Source organism: Musca domestica, unplaced genomic scaffold, assembly GCF_030504385.1.
Source record: "Musca domestica strain aabys unplaced genomic scaffold, Musca_domestica.polishedcontigs.V.1.1 110, whole genome shotgun sequence".
NCBI lineage: Eukaryota > Metazoa > Arthropoda > Insecta > Diptera > Muscidae > Musca > Musca domestica.
The window spans coordinates 121,798-137,889 of NW_026712134.1; the positions used below are offsets into that span (position 1 = coordinate 121,798).

The window sequence follows — 16,092 nt, forward strand, 5'->3', positions numbered from 1 at the left end:
CTGAAAAAAAAAATTAAAACAATCCATTGTCATGGAAAGTTAAATTTTTATAAAATGTCTCAAGAGCAGGATTTTTTTGGAATATTTTTCCCCACAAATAAACAGGCCTGGACTCTGAAAAAAAATATATTTAAAAAGTACAAAAAAGTGGATATACAAAATATATTTTTTCAAGGTTTTTCAAAAACAGGATATTTTAAAATATTTCTTTCTTTTTCACAATCGATGCCTTGACCTTAAAAAAATATTAGATATATGTAGATATAAAACAAATATTTTTATTATATTTATTTTATTTATTACTATTTTTTGTATTTTATGCGGTACTTCAAATTCTTAAAAAAATTTTGATTTTTTAAAATATTATTTTTTCCAAGAATGAATAAATTAAAAAATTAAATTAAAGAAGTTAATAAACTGTGATATCTTATAGCAAGGTTAAATAGAATTTCATTTTTAAGAATTATTGTTTTTAATTTATTTATTTATTTATTTATTTATTATTATTATTATTATTATTATTATTATTATTATTATTATTATTATTATTATTATTATTATTATTATTATTATTATTATTATTATTATTATTATTATTATTATTATTATTATTATTATTATTATTATTATTATTATTATTATTATTATTATTATTATTATTATTATTATTATTATTATTATTATTATTATTATTATTATTATTATTATTATTATTATTATTATTATTATTATTATTATTATTATTATTATTATTATTATTATTATTATTATTATTATTATTATTATTACTATTATAATTTTTTTTTTTTTTTTTTTTTTTTTTTTTTTTTGAGTGAGATTTGGGGGTTTTTCAAGAAATTTTTAAATTTCTGTAGAATTTCGATTTAAAATAATTTTCTTATTAGTTTTTCAATAATAATTGTAGCCCAGTGTAATTTTTTGTTTGCTCATTCTCATTTCATTTATAATTCTTAACTTACATTTGTATAATTATATTTTAACACTAGTCATGTTTTTTTTTTTTTTTTGTTTTAAATAATTTTTCACTTTTTCTCTGCTTTGATTTTTTTTATATTTATATTCTTTTGTTTTTTATTTTTTTAATTTTTTTTTTTTATTTAATTTAAACATTACTCACGTCTATATATGTATGTATATGCATTTATCAAAGTGTTGGTAATTTAATAAAATTATGTAAAACTTACGTTTCCATTAAAGACCATAACGACCTCAGCATCAGAATTAAAGCCAAATAACCGCAGCTGACATGCAGCTGATGATGGTGACGGGGATGATGGAGGTGGTGGCCGTGATGACAAGCTGATGGATGCCAGCGCCGGTGATGATGATGATGTTGTACAAAGCCAGCTGCTGCTGGCCAGCCGAGGAACAGACTCGTCGTTAATCTTGTGGCCGACGAGGGCTTATCCTTTGACCAATCGTAACCCTTTGGCGTGTCGCCCATCAGTTTTTGTTCAGATTTATCAATTTCATTTAAATTTGATTGATATTTAATACCCACTGTATTTGCAGGAAAAAATGGGGGAGAGAGAGAGAGCAATAAAAAAAAACGAAGAGGAAACTATGAAAGCGGATATGAAAATATATATTTCAAAATCAAAAAGAATCCACAAAAACTTCGGTTGGTGGAGAGGCAGGGGGGTTGGGGAGAGGAAACCTAATTGTATTGCCATCAAATGTTTCAATATGCTGCGTTGGCATTTTTTGTATTTTAAATTTTGCCATTGGACAATTTCCTCTTAACATCCTTCATCCCCTCTCCACCTCCCCTCTCAACCAAACGGATGGGAGTTTTTTATTAACATGCCCATTTCAAGTATGCCAAAGGGGGCTTGACAAATTCTACTGGGTTTCACTTTTATAAAATGTTACTCGATTTTTTCCCCAACACCGTCTGTAGGTATGTCTGTGCGTGTGTGTCGGGGAAAAATATCTGGCAAAAAAAAAAAAAAAAAAAAAAAAAAAAAAAACAACATCATTGTCGGAAACTTACATTTATCGATAACAATCACCGAATTTGTTGGCTCAATGCCATTGTAGAGCATGTCGAATTCATTCATTGTCGTTGTTGTGGTAGTGGCCAATGTGGTAGTGGTGGGTGGCGGCAATGTGGTCGGTGGACTCGACACTGAAAAGAAGGGGAGAGAAAAAAAGTTGTAACAAAATGCATTATTCCGATAAAATATTATTTCATTGCAAAATGAAAAGAGGTCCTTAACATTAAAATATACAAGGATAAATCAGGCCACGAAACAAGGACGAATATTTTTTTTCAAGGATCAAAAAAAATTTCATGTTTTTTTTTAAGGGGTTTAAAATAGAGGATTTTTGTGAAAAACATTTTTTACCAAGGTTCAATAAAAAAGGATTAAAAAACAATTTTTTTTAAGATTTTTTTTCAAATTTTTTTAAAGGACTGAATTGTAAAAAAATATATATGCGGATTTTTTAATATGTTTTTTTCTTAAGAATATGTCTATTTTCTTAAAGGAATATTTTTTCAAGGGCTTAAAAAGAAACAAAGAAATATTTTTTAAGGACTTAAAAACGTGAAATTTGAAAGAATTATATGTTTTTATAACCGAAATATGTGGATTAAAGACTTATATTTTCAAACTATTAATGGAAATGGATTTTTTAGAAAAAAAATTTGTCAAGGTCTCAAAAACTTGAATTTTTAAGAAAACATTATTTTTTATGAATCTTAAAAACATGTATATTTTAGGAAAATTTTTGTCAAGGTTTTAAAAACGAGAATATACAAAAAAAAATATATTTTTAAGGACCAAATATGTGTGTGTCTTAAAGAAATATTTTTTTCTAGGATTTAAAAATCGTAAATTAAAAAAAAAATATTTTTTCAAGGACCAACAAATAAACGTGGAATTCCCAAGGAAAAATTTTTAAAAAAATATTTTTTTTCGAAGATCAATAAACACGAATTTCTAAAGAAGTATTTTTCCAAGGATTTTTTTTTTTGCCAAAAACGAGAATATACAAAAAAAAAATGTATATATTTTAAAGGACAAAAAATGTGTGTGTTTTAAAGAAATATTTTTTTCAAGGATTTAAAAATTGTAGATTTTAAAAAAATATTTTTTTCAAGGACCAAAAAAAAAACGTGGAATTCCTAAAGAAAAATTTTTTAAAAAATATTTTTTTTTCGAAGATCAATAAACACGAATTTCTAAAGAAGTAATTTTCCAAGGATTTTTTTTTGCCAAAAACGAGAATTTACAAAAAAAAAAATATATATATTTTTAAGGACCAAAAATGTGTGTGTTTTAAAGAAATATTTTTTTCAAGGATTTAAAAATCGTAGATTTAAAAGAAATGTTTTTTCAAGGACCAAAAAATAAACGTGGAATTCCTAAAGAAAAATTTTTTAAAAAATATTTTATATAAACACGAATTTCTAAAGAAGTATTTTTCCAAGGATTTTGTTTTTGCCAAAAACGAGAATTTACAAAAAAAAAAATATATATATATTTTTAAGGACCAAAAATGTGTGTGTTTTAAAGAAATATTTTTTTCAAGGATTTAAAAATCGTAGATTTAAAAAAAAAATGTTTTTTCAAGGACCAAAAAATAAACGTGAAATTCCTAAAGAAAATTTTTTTAAAAAATATTTTTTTTCGAAGATCAATAAACAGGAATTTCTAAAGAAGTATTTTTCCAAGGATTTTTTTTGCCAAAAACGAGAATTTACAAAAAATATATATATATATTTTTAAGTGCCAAAAATGTGTGTGTTTTAAAGAAATAATTTGTTTTCAAGGACATAAAAATCGTGGATTTAAAAAAAAAATGTTTTTTCAAGGACCAAAAAAAAGTGTAATTCCTAAAGAAAATTTTTTTAAAAAATATTTTTTTTCGAAGATCAATAAACACGAATTTCTAAAGAAATATTTTTCCAAGGATTTTTTTTTGCCAAAAACGAGAATTTACAAAAAAAAAAAATATATATATATATATATTTTTAAGGACCAAAAATGTGTGTGTTTTAAAGAAATATTTTTTTCTAGGATTTAAAAATCGTATATTTAAAAAAAAATGTTTTTTCAAGGACCAAAAAAAAAAAGTGGAATTCCTAAAGAAATTTTTTTAAAAAACATTTTTTTTCGAAGATCAATAAACACGAATTTCTAAAGAAATATTTTTCCAAGGATTTTTTTTGCCAGGACTTAAAAATGTGAAATTTTTAAAATTCATATTTCTGAGACCAAATTTTGTGGATTTTTTAAAGAAATCTTTTTTTAAGGATTTAAAAAACATGGATTGTTTAGAAAATATTTTTTTTCAAGGACTTTAGAATGCAAATTTTTTTAAAATTATATTTTTTAAAAAAAATTTAAAAAAAACAAAATATATGAATTTTTCTAAGAAATATTTTCTTTGTCAAGGACCAATAAATCTTGATTTCTGAAAAAAAATATTTTTTTCACGAAATAAAAAACGTGGGGTTTTCAAAAAAAAAAAAAAAAAAAAAAATTTTTCTCAAAGACCAATAAACGTGAATTTCTTAAAAAATATTTTTTCAAAGACCTAAATACGTGACCTTCTTAATGAAATATTTTTTTCAAGGGCAAAAGTATGTATATATTTTATTTTAATTTTTTAATAGCATTTTTTAAAGGACAACAAATTATCTTAGTAGGGACCCTTTGGAACCCCTGCCCATTAAAGCTGAATTTTGAAGTAAACAATTTTTTTATGATCAGCAGGGGGGTTAAAAACTTATAATTCTTAAGACCTTCGAGAGCGGCAATTTGTTGATTTGTTCAAGGACATCGAGAGCCACAAACGTGGGATTTCTTGCAGGACTTTAAGCCAAGAATCTGGATTTAGAGGACTTCGAAGATCTCAAGCGTTGATTTTTCAAAGACCTCGAAGGGCCACAAAAGAATTTTGTATGAGCCCAACACAAGCATTTTTTCATGTACTTCAAGAACCCCCAAATTGGGTTTTTTTCAAAGCTCTTGACCTACTTACATCTTCTTGTAATTATTTTCTTATAATATCCGTGTCTTATCAAATAATCCTTAAACATTATTAAAAAAATCACGGTTTTTACTCTGAAAGTCCTTAGAAGAATTTTTTTCTCCGAAATCCACGTCTTTGGGTCGGAAAATTGTTTAGAAAAATTATTTTAAAAAATCCACAGTTGTTACTCTGAACGTCCTTTAAGAAATTATTTTTAAAAATTTTTGATTTTTAATCTCCTTGAAGTAGTATTTATTTAATCTACGTTTTGTGGTTCTCATTCTCAATCTGTGTGACATTTGATACATTTTTTTTACAATGCCATATTTGTTGGCTCATAAAAAATTATTTAAAAAAAAAAAAATACGTTGCCTAGTCCTTGAAAAAAAAATCGGATACAATTCTCGCCCATGAATGCATTGAAAAAATATTTTTAACAAACATCTATATTAGACAAAATCTTAAAAAAAACACACACACAAATACTTGGATTTTTAAAAAACTATTTTTTTTTTCAAGGACTAAGAACTGTGGATTTTTAAAAACGATTTTTTTTCTACGTTTGAGAAAAAAAAATAGTTTTTAAAAATCCAGACTTCTTAGTCCTTGAAAAAAAAAAATAGTTTTTTTAAATTCCATGTATTTTAGGAAAATATACATATTTTTTTGTTCTTGAGAAAAAAGATGTACGTTTTTTTGGTCTTAAGGAAAAACATTTAAGAAAAATTAAGAAAAATCGCTTGGATTTTTTTCAATTTTTGTACTTGTCTTAAAATATAAGTTTCTTGGTATTTGTGAAAATTCTATTTGAAAATTCTGTTTTTTTTTTTTGGAAATCCAACTATTTTTATTTTTTAGAAATTATTATTATCATTATTTTTTTTTTTTTTTTGAAAATCCTTGAATTTTTTTTTAATTTTTGTAATTGTCTTAAAATATAAGTTTCTTGGAATTTGTGGGAATTCTGTTTTTTTTTTTTTTTTTTTTTTTTTTTTTTTTTTTTTTTTTTTGAAAATCCAACTATTTTTATTTTAGAAATTATTATTATTATTATTTTGGTTTTTTTGAGAATCCATTTATTTTAGTCCTTTGAAAATATATTTTTTTAACGAATTCACGTCTTGTAGACCTTGAGAAAAATATTATTCAAAAAATTTACTTTTTTAAGTCCTTGGAAAAAAAATATTTAAAAAAAAAACAAAGTTTTTTTATCCCTAAAAAAAGGTATTCCATTAAATATTGGTACTTCCTAGTCCTTCTGTTTAAGAAATCTATTTTTATTGATACTTGAGAAAAAAAGAATAATAAATTCACCGACTACGAATAATCCTTAAAAAATATTTTTAAAAAAACCCGGTTTGCAGGCCTGCAAAAATTATGCTCTATAAATTCAAAAATAATATTCTTGGTCTTTAGAAAAAAAACTTTAAAAATCGTGTTTTTTTTCTTTGGCAAATATTTTTTAAAAAAATATCATAATATTCTTAAAACATAAGTTTTCTGGTATTTTTAAAAAATATTATTTCTTACAATCTTAATTTTTTAGTCCTTAGAAAAGTATTTTCTAGGTTGTTGGACAAAATATAACAAAATCAACCATTATTGACCCTTAAAAAGAATATTCCATTTGTTAGTTCTTTGAAAAAAAAAATCTGTTTAAACCTACGTTTATTAATCCATGAACATTTTTTAAAAACCCATAGACCATCAACAATCTTAAATTTTTGTTTTAAATCACGTTTGTAGGCTTTTAAAAATTATGCTCTCAAAAAGTACAAAAAAAAAAATTCTTGGTCTTTAGGAAAATTATTAAAAAAAACAAGTTTTTTCTTAGATAAATATTTTTTTAAAAAATATTATAGTATTAAAATATTAAAAAAAAATCATTATATATAATATTTGAAAAATAAAATTTTTTTTGGATCTCGGGAAAAAATATTTATTTTTTAAATATTATAATATTCATAAAACATAAGCTTCTTGCTCTTCGAAAAAAAAACATTTATTAAAACTCCAAAGTTTTTAGTGCTTGAGAAAAATATTATTCAATAAATATGTTTCTCTAGAAATATTAAATTAAATATTTGTGTTTGTTAGTCCTTGCCAAAAAAATGTTTAAGAAATCCATGTACCGACTATCGCCAATTCCTAAAAAAATATTTTTAAAAAATCCTGTTTGTTGGTATTTAAAAAACATTTTCATAAAAAATCCAAAAACAAGTCCCAATTTAAAAATTAAAAAAAAATCCTTGGAAAAAGTTTAAATTTAAAAATCCATGGTTATTACCCCTTGAAAAATATATTTAAATAAAATCCACGTTTATTGATTCTTAAAAAATAATGCTTTGGATTTTTTTTATTAATTTATTTATTTTTTTTTTTTTTTTTGAAAATGTTTGAAAATTTTTTTTATTTAAAGTTTTTTTTTTTAATTTCCTTTCCTTGGAAAATGTAATTATATAATAAAATCCACGTTTATTGATTCTTAAAAAAAAATAATTCTATAGAAATTCCTATTTTTTGTTCCTTGGAAAAAAGCATTTATTTAAGAAATATACGTTTATTGGTGCTTAATTTTTTTTTAAATCCATGGACTACCAACAAACCTTATTTTCTCTTAAAACTTGGTTCAAATCTAAAAATTATTATAATTATTTTTTTTTTAATATTAGGTCAAGAATCCACGATGTCTAGGCACTTGAAAAATATATTCAAAGAAAAATCCACGTTTATTGATTCTAAAAAAAAAACTTCAAGAATTTTTATTTGTTGGTCCCTGAAAAAATATCCATTAAAAAGGTCCACGTTTATTGGTCCTTGAAAAAATTCCGTTTACGAAATCTACGATTATTGGTCCCTGAAAAATTAAAAAAAAAAAAAAAATAAAAATCTACCGACTTCCAACAATCCTTAATAATGATATTTTTTTAAATCATGTTTTTGGTCTTAAAAAGTATTACCTTAAAAAATCCTTGAGAAAAATATTAGTTAAAAAATCCACGATTATTTCCACTAAATATATTCAAATAAAACCCACGTTTATGGATTTTTATTTGTTGGTCTTTGAAAAAATAGCCGTGATTGGCCTATTATTTTTTTATTAAATTTTTTTTTCGAAAAATATATTTAAATAAAATCCACTTTTAGTGATTCTTAAAAAATAATAGTTTAGGTATTTACATTTGTTGGTCTTTGGAAAAAAATCGAAAACAAGTTTAAATCTAAAAATAAGATTTTTTTTATTAATCCTTGGAAAAAATATTATTTAAAAAATTCACGCTTATTAGTCCTGGTAAAATAAATTTAAATAAAGTCAATGGGTTCTAAAAAATAATATTTAAGGAGTTCTTATTTTTTTTTTTTTTTTTTTTTTTTTTTTTTTTTTATTTGATCCTTTGAAAAAAATATTCGTTTAAAAATTCTTTGAAAAAATTAAAAAAAAAAAAAAAATAGGAAATCTACATTTGTGAGTCCTTTAAAAAATATGCTCTTAAAAATCCACATTTATTTTTCTTTGAAAAAAAATATTTTTAAAAATCCTCATATCATAGTCCTTAGAAATAATATTCGTTTAAAATCCCCATTTAAAAATCCCCATTTAAAAACCATTGGAATTTTTTTTTTCTTAAATTTTCTTCATTCAATGTTTACTGATTCTTAAAAAATAATATTTAAGCAGTTCTTATTTTTTTTGGTCCTTTGGAAAAAATATTTGTTTCAAAATTCTACTTTTTTGGTCCCATTTATTGGGCCTTTTGAAAAAATTAAAAAAAAAATAAAATCTAGATTTGTGGGTCCTTTAAAAAATATGCTCTTAAAAAATCCACGTTTACTTATTTAAAAAAAAAAAAAATAATCCTTTTGAAAATCCTTATCTGTTAGTCCTTGGAAATAACATTCCTTAAAAAATTCCATTTAAAAATCCGATTGAAGACCATTGGATTTTTTTTTATTCATTTATTTTTTTTAATATCCTTTATTCACTGTTTACTGATTCTTAAAAAAAAAATTAAGGAATTCCTATTTGTTTTTTTTTTTTTTTTTTTGCTTAATTGGTTCTTTAAAAAAAAGTCGTTTAAAATTTCTACTTGTTTTGGTCCCATTTATTGTCTCTTTAAAAAAAAAAAAAAAAAAACAAAAAAAAAAATAAATAAAATCTACATTTGTGGGTCCTTTAAAAAATATGCTCTTAAAAATCCACGTTTATTTATTAAAAAAAATTATCCTTTTGAAAATCCTTATTTGTTTGTCCTTGGAGAAAATATGCGTTTAAAAATCCCTTTTAAAGATCTTTGGAGAATTTTTTTTATTTCATTTTTTCTTAAATTTCCTTCATTCAATGTTTACTGATTCTTAAAAAAAAATAATATTTAAGGAGTTCTTCTTTTTTTTTTTTTTTTTTGTTTATTTGGTCCTTTGAAAAAATATCTGTAAAAAATTCTGCTGTTTTTGTCCCATATAATGTCCCTTTGAAAAAATTAAAAAAAAAATAAAATCCACATTTGTGGGTCCTTTAAAAAATATGCTCTTAAAAAATCCACGTTTACTTATTTTAAAAAAAATAATCCTTTTGAAAATCCTTATCTCTTAGTCCTTGAAAAAACATATTAGTTTAAAAATTCCATTTAAAAATCCGATTGAAGACCATTGGAATTTTTTTTATTTATTTATTTTTTTTAATATCCTTTATTCAATGTTTACTGATTCATAAAAAAAATTTAAGGAATTCCTATTTGTTTTTTTTTTTTTTTGCTTAATTGGTTCTTTAAAAAAAAGTCGTTTAAAATTTCTACATGTTTTGGTCCCATTTATTGTCTCTTAATAAGAAAAAAAACTAAAAATAAAATTTACATTTGTGGGTCTTTAAAAAAAAAAAAAAAAAAAAAAAAAATTGAAAATCCTTTTCTGTTAGTCCTTGGAACAAATATTCGCTTAAAAATCCTATTTAAAAATCCGAATGAAGACCATTGGAATTTTTTTATATTTATTTTTTCTTAAATTTCCTTCATTCAATGTTTACTGATTCTTAAAAAAAAAAAAATAATATTTAAGGAGTTCTTATTTGGTTTTCATTTTTTTGTTCTATGGAAAAAAATATTTGTTTAAAAATTCTCCTTTTTTGGTCCCATTTATTGTCTGTTTGAAAAAAATTAAAAAAAAAATAAAATCTACATTTGTGGGTCCTTCAAAAAATATGCTTTTAAAAATTCCACATTTATTTTTCTTTTAAAATTTTTTTGTTTGAAAATCCTTATCTGTTAGTCCTTGGAAAAAATATGCGTTTAAAATCCCATTTAAAAATCCGATTGAAGACCATTGGATTTTTTTTTTATTAATTTTTTTTTTAATTTCCTTCATTCAATGTTTACTGATTCTCAACAAAATAATATTTAAGGAGTTCTTATTTGTTTTTTGTTTATTTGGTCCTTTGAAAAAAATATTCGTTTAAAAATTCTCCTTTTTTGGTCCCATTTATTGTCCCTTTGAAAAAAACTAAAAAAATAAAATCCACATTTGCGGGTCCTTTGAAAAATATGCTTTTAAAAAATCCATGTTTATTTATTAAAAAAATTATCCTTTTGAAAATCCTTATCTCTTAGTCCTTGGAAAACATATTAGTTTAAAAATTCCATTTAAAAATCCGATTGAAGACCATTGGAAATTTTTTTATTAATTATTTTTTTTAAATTTCCTTTATTCATTCAAATTCATTACTGATTCTTAACAAAATAATATTTAAGGAGTTCTTATTCGTTTTTTGTTTATTTGGTCCTTTGAAAAAAGTATTTGTTTAAAAATTCTACTTTTTTAGTCCCATTTATTGGCCCTTTTGAAAAAATTAAAAAATTTAAATAAAATCTACATTTGTGGGTCCTTTAAAAAATATGCTCTTAAAAAATCCACGTTTATTTATATAAAAAAAATTATCCTTTTGAAAATCCTTATCGGTTAGTCCTTGGAAAAAATATTCGTTTAAAAATCCCATTTAAAGATCTTTGAAGAATTTTTTTTTATTTCATTTTTTTTCTTAAATGTCCTTTCCTTAAAAAATATATTTTTATAAAATCCACGTTTGAGATAAAAAGTAATATTTTAGATATTTTTATTTTTTGGTCGTTCGAAAAAATGTCCGTTAAAAAGGTCTGAGTTTATTGGTCCTTGAATTTTGTTAAAGATCTTGGGAATAAATTTTTTATTTTATTTTTATTTTTCTGCAATTTCCTTTCCTTAAAAAAATATTTTTAAATAAAATCCACGTTAATTGAGTCTTAAAAAATAATACTTTAAAAATTTCTAATTTTTCTCCAAATTCAAAAAAAAAAAAAAAAAAAAATTATTTATTTTTGAAAACATTTTTTTATTTTAATATTATTTTTTTTAAAATATTTGAGTCTTAAAAAATAATACTTAAAAAATTCCTAATTTTTCTCCAAATGCAAAAAAAAAATCAAATTTATTTATTGTTGAAAACATTTTTTTATTTTAATATTATTTTTTTTTTTTTTTTATAAAAATAATTTTTTTTCTTAAAAATATTTTCCTTTCCTTAAAAATTATTTTAAAATAAAATTCACGTAGTTTAAGTCTTAAAAATAATTCTTTAAAAATTCCTAATTTTTCTTCAAAAAAAAAAAAATTAGATTTGTTTATTTTTGAAAAAAAATTCTTTTAAAATATCCTTAGTCGTTTGTTTCTACATATTTTTTTAAAAATCTCGCTAAAATATCCATAAAAAAATTTACGTTTATTTATCTTGGAAAATCTCTAAAAAAATTACATTTATTTATCTTTGAAAAATCCTGATTTCTTAGTCCTTGGAAAAATGTTCTTTTAAAAATCCCATTTAAATATCTTTGAATTTTTTTTGTTTGTTGTTTTATTTTTTTTTCTCTTAAATTTCCTTTAAATTTCCACAGCTTCAAATCTTATCGTTTTGAATACATCACACAACTCATAGTAGTTTTTTATTTCTCTAAAAAAAAATATAAAAATATTTATTTATTGCTTTGCAGTTTACCCATCTGCAATGAATTTCGAACAACAATAACATTATTTTTTTTCTCTTCAAATCGGAAAAAAATAATAAAACGTTAGAGAAACTATTTTTCACTTTTACAACCCTACCTTGCTTGGCGAATTGAACTTTGAACAGCAATATTTCATAACAAAACGCATAAAACTTTTCCAGTACGGAATCATGCAGAGAGGTAGAGAGAGGGAGACAGGGAGAAGAGGAGGGGGAGAGAACATGCAGCTAGGTAACGCCGGATGTTTTCGTTGCTGGTAAAGAAAAAGTTTAACTGATATTGGCGACATTTAAGTTTGCAACGAAGCAATTTGTTTTTTTGGCAATAAAAATGATCGGAAAATATTGCAGGGGAATGGTGGGTGATGAGGTAAAAATGAAAGGGGTAGGAGGGGGTATGTTTAAAAAAATATTTTTTTGGTAAATCTAGGTGGAAAAAATAGGGGAAACCTCTGAGAAACCTCAGGAGCCTGAGAAAGTTTTTTTCTGGTCTTCAATTTATGCCAGACCCTTTTAAGGATTAACAAGTTTCGAGGTCCTTTTTATTACTTTCTACAAAGAAATCCATCTTTTGAAGGTCATCTTCATCATTACTCATCGCAAATCCGCACTAAAAATAAACGCCTTCAGAATTTCCATTTCAAGGATTTCAAGGATATATGTCCTTTTTTACTCTCTACAATGAAATTAATCTTTTGAAATTTTTCTCCCTCAATTTATAATTTATTTTTAATTTCGCCTGACTCGTCGATAAAAATAACCCTTTGTAGAATTTTCCCTCCCAACGTCGACGTCATAGCTGGTTCGGCTACCGATCAGGTTCTGTGCAGAGAAGGCTCCGTACTTTGTGATTCATTCATAAATCCGTCAGCCACCCATTGAAGGTGATTTACTTCATGATTCATTGGCCTGCTGCTCCATTAACTTATTTCGTAATTTATTCAGGTGGTCCACTTAACACCGAATTAATTAAAATAATTCCCGGTTTTTTTTTTTTTTTGTTTCGAATAACCGAAAATAAATATTTATTCCGTATTTACCTTTTATGACATCGGACAAAATGATGACCAGTTGGAAGCCAGATATGCTTCATTTGAGAAATATCTTCCCATGTTTGTCATAAAATGCAAAACAAAAAAAAAAAAAATTTGGGCTATATTTTTATATATTACCCTTACATATATTTATATATTAGGGAGGGTCGATAAAAAAAATATTTAAAATTATTTTGATTCTTTAAATATTTTTTTTCGAGGATTTTTTAAAAATATTTTCTCAAGAGCCAACAATAAACGTGGATTTTTTAAAAATATTTTCTCAAGGCTTAACAATAAACGTGGATTTTTTAAAAATATTTTCTCAAGGACTATCAATTAAAGTGGATTTTTAAAAAATATTTTCTTAAGGACTATCAATAAACGTAGATTTTTTAAAAATATTTTCTCAAGAGCCAACAATAAAGGTGGATTTTTTTAAAAATATTTTCTCAAGGACTATCAATAAAAGTGGATTTTTTTTAAAAATATTTTCTCAAAGACTGTCAATAAAGGTGGATTTTTAAAAAATATTTTCTTAAAGACTTTCAATAAAAGTGGATTTTTTTTTAAAAAAAATTTTTAAGGACTATCAATAAAAGTGTTTTTTTTGGATTTTTTAAAAATATTTTCTCGAGGACTATCAAAAAACGTGAATTTTTTTAAAATATTTTTTCAAGAGCCAACAAAAAACGTGGATTTTATAAAAATAATTTTTCAAGGACTATCAAAAAACGCGGATTTTTTAAAAATATTTTCTCAAGGACTATCAAAAAACGTGGATTTTTAAAAAATATTTTCTCAAGGACTATCAAAAAACGCGGATTTTTTAAAAATATTTTCTCAAGGACTATCAAAAAACGTGGATTTTTAAAAAATATTTTCTCAAGGACTATCAATAAACGTTGATTTTTTAAAAATATTTTTTCAAACATGGATTTTTTAAAAATATTTTCTCAAGAGCCAACAATAAACGTGGATTTTTTAAAAATATTTTCTCAAGGCCCAACAATAAACGTGGATTTTTTAAAAATATTTTCTCAAGGCCCAACAATACACGTGGATTTTTTAAAAAATATTTTCTCAAGGACTACCAGTGAACGGGGATTATTTAAAAATATTTTTTAAAGACAATCAATAAACGTGGATTTTTAAAAAAATATTTTTTTAAGGACAATCAATAAACGTGGATTTTTTAAAAATATTTTCTCAAGAGCCTTCCCCAGTGAACGGGGATTATTTAAAAATATTTTTTTAAGGACAATCAATAAACGTGTATTTTTAAAAAAATATTTTTTTAAGGACAACCAATAAACGTGGATTTTTTAAAAATATTTTTTCAAGGCCTAACAATAAACGTGGATTTTTTAAAAATATTTTCTCAAGAGCCAACAATAAACGTGGATTTTTTAAAAATATTTTCTCAAGAGCCAACAATAAACGTGGATTTTTTAAAAATATTTTCTCAAGAGCCAACAATAAACGTGGATTTTTTAAAAATATTTTCTCAAGAGCCAACAATAAACGTGGATTTTAAAAATATTTCTCAAGAGCCAACAATAAAATATTTTCTCAAGAGCCAACAATAAACGTGGATTTTTTAAAAATATTTTCTCAAGAGCCAACAATAAACGTGGATTTTTAAAAATATTTTCTCAAGAGCCAACAATAAACGTGGATTTTTTAAAAATATTTTCTCAAGAGCCAACAATAAACGTGGATTTTTTAAAAATATTTTCTCAAGGCTTAACAATAACCGTGGATTTTTTAAAAATATTTTCTCAAGAGCCAACAATAAACGTGGATTTTTTAAAAATATTTTCTCAACGTGGATTTTTTAAAAATATTTTCTCAAGGACTATCAATAAACGTGGATTATTTAAAAATATTTTTTTAAGGACTATCAATAAACGTTGATTTTTTAAAAATATTTTCTAAGGACTATCAATAAACGTGGATTTTTCAAAAATATTTTCTCAAGGACTATCGATAAACGTGGATATTTTAAAAAATATTTTTTAAAGACAATCAATAAACGTAGATTTTTTTAAAAGTATTTTTTAAGGACAATCAATAAATGTAAAATATTTTTTTAAGGACAATCAATAAACGTGGATTATTTAAAAATATTTTTTTAAGGACAATCAATAAACGTGGATTTTTTAAAAATATTTTTTTAAGGACAATCAATAAACGTGGATTTTTTAAAAATATTTTTTAAGGACAATCAATAAACGTGGATTTTTTAAAAATATTTTTTTAAGGACAATCAATAAACGTGGATTTTTTAAAAATATTTTCTCAAGACCCAACAATAAACGTGGATTTTTTAAAAATATTTTCTCCAGAGCCAACAATAAACGTGGATTTTTTAAAAATATTTTCTCAAGAGCCAACAACAAACGTGGATTTTTTAAAAATATTTTCTCAAGAGCCAACAACAAACGTGGATTTTTTAAAAATATTTTCTCACAAGCCAACAATAAACGTGGATTTTTTAAAAATATTTTCTCAAGAGCCAACAACAAACGTGGATTTTTTAAAAATATTTTCTCACAAGCCAACAATAAACGTGGATTTTTTAAAAATATTTTCTCAAGGACTATCAATAAACGTGGATTTTGTAAAAATATTTTCTCAAGGACTATCAATAAACGTGGATTTTCTAAAAATATTTTCTCAAGGGCTATCAATAAACGTGGATTTTTTTAAAAAATATTTTTTAAGGCCTAACAATAAACGTGGATTTTTTAAAAATATTTTTTTAAGGACTATCAATAAACGTAGATTTTTAAATTGATAGTCCTTGAGAAAATATTTTAAAAAAAATCCACGTTTATTGATAGTCCTTGAGAAATTATTTTTAAAAAATCAACGTTTATTGTTATGCACTGAAAAAATGTTTTTAAAAATTCCACGTTTATTGTTAAGCCTTGAGAAAATATTTTTAAAAAATCCACGTTTGTTGATAGTCCTTTAGAAAATATTTTTAAAAAATCCACGTTTATTGTTAGGCCTTGAAAAAAT

General features: G+C 23.2%; 1 protein-coding gene across 1 annotated transcript in view; it reads right to left on the minus strand.

The window, feature by feature from the left end:
- Window positions 1–1,118: 1,118 nt before the first annotated feature.
- LOC131807122 (uncharacterized) overlaps window positions 1,119–16,092 on the minus strand; it is a 397,457-nt gene continuing 382,483 nt past the window's right edge. The window contains exons 3-4 of the mRNA XM_059132127.1: window positions 2,015–2,149; window positions 1,119–1,521 (exon numbers count right to left, since the gene is read on the minus strand). Coding sequence (XP_058988110.1) covers window positions 1,202–1,521; window positions 2,015–2,149 — 455 coding nt within the window. The 3' untranslated portion in view covers window positions 1,119–1,201. The remainder of the gene's footprint in view (window positions 1,522–2,014; window positions 2,150–16,092) is intronic.